The following is an 11,404-nucleotide window of genomic DNA, read 5'->3' on the forward strand; positions in this document are numbered from 1 at the left end:
AGAAAGTATAAATATAGTATAAGCGGTTTTTTTTATGAGCATATTTAAGATGTTTTGTAATGTATAAATTGAACGCGAATTTTTTGTTTTTTAAATCAGTAAAAAGAAAGGTTTTGAAATTATAACGTTGTGCTGCTTGCGAGAAAACTACAAGCCAACCGGGCAGTAATGGAGTCATCTTTGAGATTTTGTGATATCTTCGAAAAATATAATGGGACCTTCGATGCTGCAACTTAGCAGCAGCAAACCAAAGTGATTGCAAAGATGCAAGACGTTGAGTGGACAGTACTCTTTTCTGTCTTGTTGCAAAGCGATGATTACCCAGTGTACGACGGCTGGGGAGAAGAAGACAAGGAAGATGCGAATAAAATTGAGGATGTCTTGCTGCAAGCCTTTTCTTTGGATGCCAACGCAGCACATTTATTGTTTACAAAACGAAAGATGAGCGATGAGGAACGAGTAGAGGTCTATTTGGTGGATCTGAACATTTGTCGTGTCTTGCAAAGTTGCCAGGCGAGGCGGTGCGACTGGCGTTTGTTGTTGTATTGCCGAAAGCAGTTTCTTTTAGATTTAGGGCTGCGAAAGAGGCAATTAATGTGATGTTGCCAAAAGTAAGGGCTGCTTTGAATTGAAAGAGCGCAAATCAGTCGAGTATAACTGCTGCCACCACCCGCCGCAACGTTGTGAGAACAAAGTCAACTGAGTCTATAGTATGCTATAACTAAATCAAGGTGGATGGTAGAAACGCGTGAGCTATTGTTGTTACCGGATGTTCAACGTCTTTTATTTTTCAAAAATTGGTTTCGAACGACCAACTGAAGCGATCGAGTGATGTAAAGTTTACAACCTTCGGAGGCGAAGTTCAGAGATGTGATGGAACGGCAATGGTTTCACTTGAGGTTGGCAATGTCTTCGCGCGGGATCGGGTTCTAGTGGCAAGTTTCCGAGCGTTTGGAGCAGATGTAATGCTTGGAATGAGTTCAATACGATTGCAAGGAGGGCTTACCATTCTTCCGTCATGTAAAGCAAGGCTTGGGGGGAATATTTGTGCGATGGCAATAAACGACAAAAAAACACGACTTGAAATCAAGAAACGGGATCACGAAGCAGTGTTCAATGGAGTGGATTGGACAGTTAAATGGATATGGAAAAAAGGAGACGATCCGAAGTTATCTGCGAATACAGTTGCTCATTACGCGGTTCCGGAAGACGTTAAGCAAGAGTATGAGAGCGAATTACGGGAGTGGATGGTTACTGAAATATGATGAGCATGCGATGGGACCGCCAAAGGGTCTGCTGCCACTAATGGCAGTGGTTCAACGCTATAAAAGCAAAGTTCGACCGGTGCTAGACTGGAGAGAAACCAATAGGTTGATTGAGGCATTCACAAGAGATTCGGACGTCTGTGTTGAGAAGTTGAGGCAGTGGAGACGAAGGGGTTACAACCTAGCAATTATCGACCTGCGAAAAACATATCTCCAACTGAAAGCGGATGAGACACTATGACCGGATCAAACTGTGATGTTTAAGAGCAAAAGTTGTCTGACGCGAATTGGTTTTGGACTTAATGTGGCACCGATGATTATGAAGTTAGTAGTGAGCGCCATCGTTGAACAAGATGAAAACGTGAAAAAAATGATTTCGATATGGTTAACATGGAATACATTTGAACACATTTTTCCAAATATGGCTTGGAATGTTAGGATGGCGAAAGGATTGATAGTAGTGGGACGCGAGTGCTCTGATTGGCCGTGAAGAAGGTTTTCGACAACTAATGTGGTTGAGAGGCAATCAGCTGGAGGAAATCCCGCGGACATCATCGAGGAGGACGGTTTTTCTCCATTTGTGGGCAGTTCGTGAGTCACTTGCCGGTGTGCGGTTGGTTGCGCGTTGCTTGCAGCATTACTAAGGGGAAGGTGGTTTCTTTGACAAATGCGTGGGATGATGAGATCCATTACGTGGGGGTGAGGTGTTTGCTGGAAGAAGTGTTGAAGAGGGTGGGAGAAAAATACCCTGCTCGTGGAGAATATGAAGTGCGTTGTGATGAGAGTAAAGTATGGGTTGATGCTAGATCTTTAGCATAAGAAGCTCTTGTCCATATTGGAGGAGTCACTGTTGAAGATGCAACATGGCTGCGTAAAGAAAGATCTGAAGTTCATATAAACATGACAGAGCTGGACGCCGTACTACGCGGTGTTAATATGGCTTTGGTTTGGAAGCTAAACAAACTCTAGTTGTTCGCAGACTCTGTAACGGTTTTTCACTGGATTTCTGATGCTGTAACCGGAATGTCCAGGCTTAGATCAAAAGCGTCAGCTGAACTGTTTATACGGCGAAGAGTGAACTTGTTCCGGGAGTTGGTAGACGACTATAATTTAGACGTCAACGTAAATCTGATACCGTCGAAAGACAATTTGGCCGACTCATTAACTAGAATACCAAGTTGGTGGATGAGAATTTTAAAACATAACGTTACGAATTATGCCGGAATGGCGTTAATGGATAGAGATTCAATTTTTGAAATACACAAGCGGACTGTACATTTTGGAGTCAGAAGAACTTTGCACTTCGTTTGGAAGAAGATCCCGACTGCAACAAAGGAAGATGTACAAATAGTGATTCAAGAGTGCGAACCATGCCAATCAATATAACCGGCACCCGTTGCGTGGACGCACGGGAGGTTAGAAGTCAACGAAAATTGGAAAAGATTAGGCATGGATATCACTTATTACAGAGGGGAAAGTTATTTAACCTTGATCGACTGTGGGCGTTCAAGATTCGCACTGTGGCATCAGCTGCCAAACTCGCAGGGAAGCATTGCAGTAATTCGCTAGTTGCAGTCCATATTTTGCGAAAGGGGAGCACCAGAAGAAATATTGACGAGCAATGACACTGCGTTTAGAAGTGAAGAGACTAGAAAATTTCTCGGAAGTTTGGGTGTGTGTTTGAAGCTTCGAGCCGCTTACTGTCCATCGGGGAATGGCATCATTGAAAGAAACCACCGAACTATCAAGAGAGTGGCAGAGCAATCAAATATTTCCATATTAGAGGCTGTTTATTGGTAAAACGTCTCAATTGACAAAGAGGGAGCAAGTCCGATGAGTAAACAGCACGCCTATGCCGAAAGGATCAAAGGATTGAACAAAAAGACCTAGCTGTTGACGAATGTGCTTGAAAATTCATATATTGGCAAAAGTGTTTGGCTGAAGCCACCCAAGGCACAATGAATGACAAAATGGCGTCCAGCTACCATTACTCGGGATGTGTCGAAAAATGTGGTCAATATAGACGGAAAGCCGCGCCACGTTAAGCACATCAGATCGAAAAGCGGAACGCAGCAAACCCGAGTAAACAATGTGACATATTTAGAAATACCAGTTGGGAATGATGGTGCAAATTGCAGCGAAAACACAGAGACCACGCCGGTAAGCGATGACACGAATCATCTGGAGACTGGTGACGACGTCCAGGAAACCGAAATGCCCCTGCGGAGGAGAAACCGAAAACGATGGATACTCCTTAAATACCCTGAAGGTTGTTGCTCTTGATTGTGATACCTGAGTTTCAATGAGGAGTGTAATTAAATTGCGTTGGAGAAAGTGTGTAATTAAATAGCGTTGGAGATTGACGTAGTTTCCTTGAGAAAATATAAATATAGTATAAGCGGTTTTTTTTATGAGCATAATTGAGCTGGTTTGTTAAGTATAAATTGAACGCGAAATTTGTGTATAGTTTTTTAAATGAGTACAAAGAGAGATTTTATAATTACAACGTTGTGCTGCTAGCGAGAAAACTACAAATACTGACTTTAATTCCATCATATAATTAAACAACTATATAATTAATATAATAATATATAAAAATATGTCAAAATATATAAAAATATGTCAAAATATATAAAAACATATCAAAATATAAGAAAATATATAAAAACAAAAATGTAAAACAGTTTATAAAAATGTACAAATTGAAATAAAAATATATAAAAATATATAAAAATATATAAAAATATATAAAAATATATAAAAATATATAAAAATATATAAAAATATAAAAAAATATATAAAAATATATAAAAATATATAAAAATATATAAAAATATATAAAAATATATAAAAATATATAAAAATATATAAAAATATATAAAAATATATAAAAATATATAAAAATATATAAAAATATATAAAAATATATAAAAATATATAAAAATACATAAAAATATATTAAGATATATAAAAATATATAAACATATATATAAAAATGTATAAACATATATATAAAAATATATAAAAATATATAAAAATATACAAAAATATATAAAAATAAATAAAAATATATAAAAATATATAAAAATATATAAAAATATATAAAAATATATAAAAATATATAAAAATATATAAAAATATATAAAAATATATAAAAATATATAAAAATATATAAAAATATATTAAGATATATAAAAATATATAAACATATATATAAAAATGTATAAAAATATATAAAAATATATAAAAATATATAAAAATATACAAAAATATATAAAAATAAATAAAAATATGTAAAAATATATAAAAATAAATAAAAATATATAAAAATATATAAAAATATATAAAAATATATAAAAATATATAAAAATATATAAAAATATATAAAAATATATCAAAATATATCAAAATATATCAAAATATATCAAAATATATCAAAATATATCAAAATATATCAAAATATATCAAAATATATCAAAATATATCAAAATATATAAAAATATATCAAAATATATCAAAATATATAAAAGTATATAAAAGTATATAAAAGTATATAAAAATATATAAAAGTATATAAAAGTATATAAAAATATATAAAAATATATAAAAATATATAAAAATATATAAAAATAAATAAAAATATATAAAAATATATAAAAATATATAAAAGTATATAAAAGTATATAAAAGTATATAAAAGTATATAAAAGTATATAAAAGTATATAAAAGTATATAAAAGTATATAAAAGTATATAAAAGTATATAAAAGTATATAAAAGTATATAAAAGTATATAAAAGTATATAAAAGTATATAAAAGTATATAAAAGTATATAAAAGTATGTAAAGTATTCAAAAGTATATAAAAGTATATAAAAGTATATAAAAGTATATAAAAGTGTATAAAAGTATATAAAAGTATATAAAAGTATGTAAAGTATTCAAAAGTATATAAAAGTATATAAAAGTATATAAAAGTATATAAAAGTATGTAAAGTATTCAAAAGTATATAAAAGTATATAAAAGTATATAAAAGTATATAAAAGTATATAAAAGTATATAAAAGTATATAAAAGTATATAAAAGTATATGAAAGTATATAAAAGTATATAAAAGTATATAAAAGTATATAAAAGTATATAAAAGTATATAAAAGTATATAAAAGTATATAAAAGTATATAAAAGTATATAAAAGTATATAAAAGTATATAAAATAAATAAATATTAAAATTCTTACTATATATGATAAAGTTTGTAGCTGGCAACTCCAATTATTGGCAAAATTAGAATGCTAACTCCCACCACCGTACCAATAATAACGGAAGATTTTATATCTAAGTTGAATATATGTATATATATATACATATATATATATATATATATATATATATATATATATATATATATATATATATATATATATATATATACATATATATATATATATATATATATATTTATATATATATGTATATAGATAAATAGATGGAATGATAGATAGTTAGAGAAAGAGAGGGAGAATTACTTAGGATTATAAAAACAATTCCTATTATATATTTTTATTTTTTTTTTGGCAGTATGTTATAAAAATGCCTAGTAATATTTTTAATCATGTTATTATCATGTTACACGCGAAAACAATGCCAAAGGTTTATTTAAATTGTTAAAACTAATTCGACCATTAAATCGTAGATTTTCCTAATTCCGAACAAAATCGTACTAAAAGTTGAATAACTCCGCTTGCTTTTTGAATTTTATATTAATTTTTTTAAATTAATATACTGGAACCTAAACTGAATCGAACCATATTAAGCAAATATTATATTTATTATAAAAATATTGTTAATTTTTAAATTTAAAAAGTAAAGTTTTCGTTCGGAATTAGGAACACGTTCCTTATTCCGAGCGTACATAACAAATCCCAAAAAATCGCATTCAATTTAAAAAAGTATATAATTTATATTAGCGTAGAACTCTAGATTAGAGTTAGGTGAAAAGATTTTTAAAATTAAAAATTATTTTCATTTTAATGTAAGGGTATAAAATTGTGTTGGTGCAGAGTGTGCATTATCTATTTATGAGATCCTGTCTTCCGTTATTATTTTGTAATCAGTTAATAAAATAAACCTTCACTGTCACTGCCTGTTTCTGTCAGTTAATCAGAAGAAACCTCAGTTATTAGTATCAGGTTGGTTTCAGCCTTAGCGGATGATTCCCCATTAATCAATAGGAAGCTTTTTTTTATTAACAAACGTTAAGATAAAGAAGACTTTTAGAAAATCAATAAAAAGGTTAAAAACACTTTTAAGTTTCTAAGTTAATGTCGTTAAAATATTATTATTAAATATTGTTGTTAATTACTTGTACGTAGAAACACTAACTTTTGCAAAAATAGGTGCATTCCAAAATCTGTTCGGAATTTGGAAAACGTTTTATCTATGCAAAAAAGTTCTGTTTTTAAGATATTTTAAGAAGTATTGCTAATTTTTGACATTTTTTTTCAGATAAATATCACCATCAAATTCTACATCGAAAATTACGCAATTGAAATTGTCTTTTTTTTTAAGTCGGTTTTATATTGTTGGTTTTTCAGGGTTTTAAAAGTGTTTTGCTTGCAATTGAAAAGTTTAATGATATCAATATATATTTTGAAAACATTTTTTTATAATCTCATTACACTGGTCTTGCAATTTATTAATCAGTTTTCCTTTTAAAAATCCCACAAAAATAAAAGATATAACAATAAGTGAAATAAAGCTGTTCGGAATTAGGGACTGTTCGCAATTAGGGAAATCTACGGTACTACCTTTTTCTAATTGATATTAGTATAATTACTATAAAAAAAAGGTTGTAAAATAGTATAAATATATTTTCAATGGTTCTTGGTGCAATTAAATCTAAAGTCATTTTATGTAAGATCACAAGCTAAGAAACCTCCTAGCCAACATTGACAGACGGGTACCGTATGGTTTTTAACTGGGCTTACGGGTACGGGTTTTAGAAGGGTTTGTGTTCTGGTTTCCAGACGGGTCCCGCACGGTTGAAAAATAAAGCAAAAATAGTAATATGGGCCGCATGTGGTGATTATAAGGGCTAAGAAAACTGGGATTTATACGGGTTTCCTATTAGGGACCCATCTGGTGAAAGTAATATGCGGAAAAATCTATGCATTCAGACCATTATCGCCATTTGCAACTTAGCTTGTGCAAAAATGGTTTTTACAATATAACTTATAAATTAAAGTTATAATTGTTTTCTCGTTTAATGTTTTTTTTGAAACTCTATATAAAAACTTGTTATAACAATTTTTATTTTTTATATATAAATTTTTCTCTTTTCTTTCTTTAGTAAAAAGTTGAAAATTTTACAAAGTTTTACATGCAATTTGAACAATAATTACTTAAAAGAATTCATTAATATTTACCTTTATGAAAAGTAACACCACAAGGAAATGCATACAATATTTTAAAGTTGACGTGAGGGTTTTCATTATTGTCTTACTTCCTTGTGGCACATATTCTTAGAATCATGAATGGATTTTGAAGACTATTAAACATTTTTCTTTAAAACCAAAAGTGCAATTTAGTAATATTTTATTCCTATATAAAGGAGATTGCGGAGTATGGATTTTTTCTATCTTCGTTTACATTTTGTAGCAGAGTAACTTACTGTGTAATTTCTGTACTGTGTTACTGAGTAAGATGTTGTATGCAATTGTTGCATTCGATAAAGAAAACAATACAGATTACGTACCACTAATTTGGTTAGTGAATGCTATGAGTGAAAATGTGTTATCAATAATTTCCTCAAGAAAACATATAGATTTTTATTGGCTTCGCTGGACAAATATGAAAAAAATAGACTTAGCTAAATCAATATGTCAAGAACCTGAGGTTAGATGGCTAAGGTTTTCAGGAAGAATTTTGTCAACTGCAGGTTGTTTATATAATATTCTCAAAGATAGTAAAGTAATAACTTTGATAATTTTTTATAAATTTATTTAAGCATTTAGTCATAATTATTGAAATTTGAAAATGAAATTTTGATACATCAATAATTATCATAAGTACTTTTTAAAACTTAGACACAGAATCTGAAGCAAAAGAAAAATGCAGATATGCAAATGATACCTTAAATTTTATGTATATTATAGCTTCAATTGTCAAGGTTTATCTGTAGGAGAAAATTTTAATTTTTTATAATATTTTATAGTATATATATATATATATATATATATATATATATATATATATATATATATATATATATATATATATATATATATATATATATATATATAGTTTAGAGCCTTAAACATTACTTGCAGGTCCTTGTGCTAAAAGGGAATGTGGTGTGCATTCATATGAAACCAATTTACTTCATTAACTCCCTTGAATGCTTTAAATTATTGTATCATACCCCCTAACTGCCTTCTTTGTTCTAGAGTTTGTAGATTGAGATAAGTTAGACAGGTTTTTATACATATAAATAAATAAATAATAAATACATGAGTTTACCCACAGCTACTGTGTTTTGCCAGAAGTTGGCAAAACACTTGCTCAGCTGTGCAACAAATTAAACAAAGCTAGAAAATTTAATAATCATGAGTTTTCTGGTGGAATAGTTCTCCATCCCTGTGTTAAAGCCGATGTCGGGCCGAGCTCGGGCCGAGCTAGTTACATCGGTTCAACATCGGCTACACTGCCCTGTGTTAAAGCCGATGTCGGGCCGAGCTCGGGCCGAGCTAGTTACATTGGTTTAACATCGGCTACACTGTTTTCAACAAAACAATATCGGCTGAACGTCGGTTATATGTCTGTTCGCCGACGATAGGCTAACAGACATTCAGCCGACGTTCAGCCGACGTTCAGCCGACGTTCAGCCGACGTTCAGCCGACGTTCAGCCGACGTTCAGCCGACGTTCAGCCGACGTTCAGCCGATTTGGTTCTGTTTTTTATTTCAATGATACATTTTAATAAAAAACCGAACATGTTTCAATCAAATTTTAAAAATGGCAGCATACTTCAATGAACGGCGAAGTTCTGAATGGCGAAATTTTGAAATAACAGCATTTTTTAATGCATAAAAAAGTTGATACTTTTACTTTGTAAATTAATTTTATTTAATAATATCAGTTAGTATTTAAAAGTAATAAATTTTTTTTCTTTATTTATAAATAAATATTTAAATCAAAATTTATATACCATTAATTTAATGGTATATAAATCAAGATTATTAATAGCACTCAAGATTATTGATAAATATTAATAATCTTGATTTTATTAACACTGTTAATATGTAGAATTGTTGTCAAAATAAATCTAAATATATTGATTTTTTTATTTAATACTAAGCAAGATTATTATTTAATACTGTTAAATTTTAATGGTATTATTAAGTATCATTAAAATTTAACAGTATTAAATAATAATCTTGCTTAATATTCTTAAAGAACAGAGCGGTAATAAATTAGTGAAACCACTTTTTTTTTCTTCGACAGTTTGTTTTGTAGCATTTTAATTTTGGCATAAGTTATTATATTTCTTAATTTGTACTTATTATATTTATATTTATATAAACTGGCTCTATGATTTAGGGCAAGTTCGAAATTGTCATTGTTTTTTAGAACAATTCTTGGTAAATAATATTAAATAATTATTTAGTAATATCAATAAAAATGGTAATAAAAATATAAATAATTTATCTATAAATAATCTGACACTTTGGTATAAAGATACAGAAAATCTAAGTTTTATATCGTTATAAGAAAGTTTGATATCATTTAAGGTTGATGATATAAAAGTATAATGTTGTAGCTTATCTAATCTTTTTGTAATTGTAATAGTTTACTTTATGCTATAAAGCTATAGTATAATTTAGTATTTCATTTAGACAAAAATTGTAGTACACAAGTTGACAGTGATAACCTATTCCCTATCGATTTCTCTATATCTGATGTTTGTTTTGATAACAATGAAAATTTAAATTATTCAGATAGTGATTTACATTTAAATGAAGAAGATTGTATGGATTCAGAAGTAGAAAAAATGGAAAGTTAAAACTTCCAGTGAAGTTGGAGAAATTTCTAAAGGACTGTATTTGGACTAAATTTCTAAATGAAACTCGAAATGTTGTTGAGTTGCGCATCATACAATTTTAGCATAATGCTAAGGATGGTGGCAGGGCTGCTAGGTGAAATCTTAAAGATCCTAAAAGTATAATAATTTATGATATATTATTTTTACAATTGTTATTTAAAACCATTACTTCAAAAAAAAAAAAAAGAAGCTATTTAAACAGAGGGGGGTCTCTAAAAATAGCCCCAGGCTCTGAAAAGTCTTAATCTGCAACTTTCTCTGTATTTATGTATGTATGTATGAGTCCTTGGTTAGAGTTTTTCCAATGTTTTCTATAAATTGTGATGGGATGGCATTTAAAGATATATGAAACCAATTTATTTAGGTGCTTTTGAATGTGGTGGATCAAAACACACAACCATCGATAAAAAAGAGGCTACGCAACCTAATCCAAAACATTTAAAAGTAATTCTTTTTTAGATAAATAATATTATTAATTTATATGTGTGTGTGTGTGTGTATATATATATATATATATATATATATATATATATATATAATTTTTATAGGGTCTGTTAAATGCAAGGAGTTAAGCAATGCCAAGGATGCAAGTGCTTATGACAGTGCACATTCTGATCCAAAATGCCAAGGTAACTTTATTTAAATAGTGATACATCTCTCTCTCTCTCTCTCTCTCTCTCTCTCTCTCTCTCTATATATATATATATATATATATATATATATATATATATATATATATATATATATATATATATATACATATATATATATAAATTTTTATAGGGGCTGTTAGATACAAGAAATTGAATAATTCTATGGATACAAATGATTGTGACAGTGCACATCCTGATCCAAAATGCCAAAGTAACTTTTTATTCAATTAGTAATTATATAAAAAGGTATACTCTTCCAGCTGGAAGTCTATATCGGCTGGAAGTGCATACACTTCATTAATTGTACCATCAATAACAATAATGTCACCTTTAATAAAAGTTGTTTATCAGTAACTTAACTTCCCTATATCAGTAACTTAACTAC

General features: G+C 29.3%; 1 protein-coding gene across 3 annotated transcripts in view; it reads right to left on the minus strand.

Annotated features, from left to right (window-relative positions):
• Nucleotides 1–11,404, minus strand: part of LOC149892940 (uncharacterized) — a 77,191-nt gene that overhangs the window by 1,585 nt on the left and 64,202 nt on the right. For all 3 annotated transcript variants that reach the window (XM_090083045.1, XM_090083037.1, XM_090083032.1), the window contains exon 80: nucleotides 5,505–5,601. In XM_090083045.1, the coding sequence (XP_089939171.1) occupies nucleotides 5,505–5,601 (97 nt within the window). The remainder of the gene's footprint in view (nucleotides 1–5,504; nucleotides 5,602–11,404) is intronic.

The sequence above is a fragment of the Hydra viridissima genome, unplaced genomic scaffold (assembly GCF_058129835.1).
Source record: "Hydra viridissima isolate aposymbiotic clone 2 unplaced genomic scaffold, HvirCarnegie_v1 scaffold_1, whole genome shotgun sequence".
Taxonomy (NCBI): Eukaryota; Metazoa; Cnidaria; class Hydrozoa; order Anthoathecata; family Hydridae; genus Hydra; species Hydra viridissima.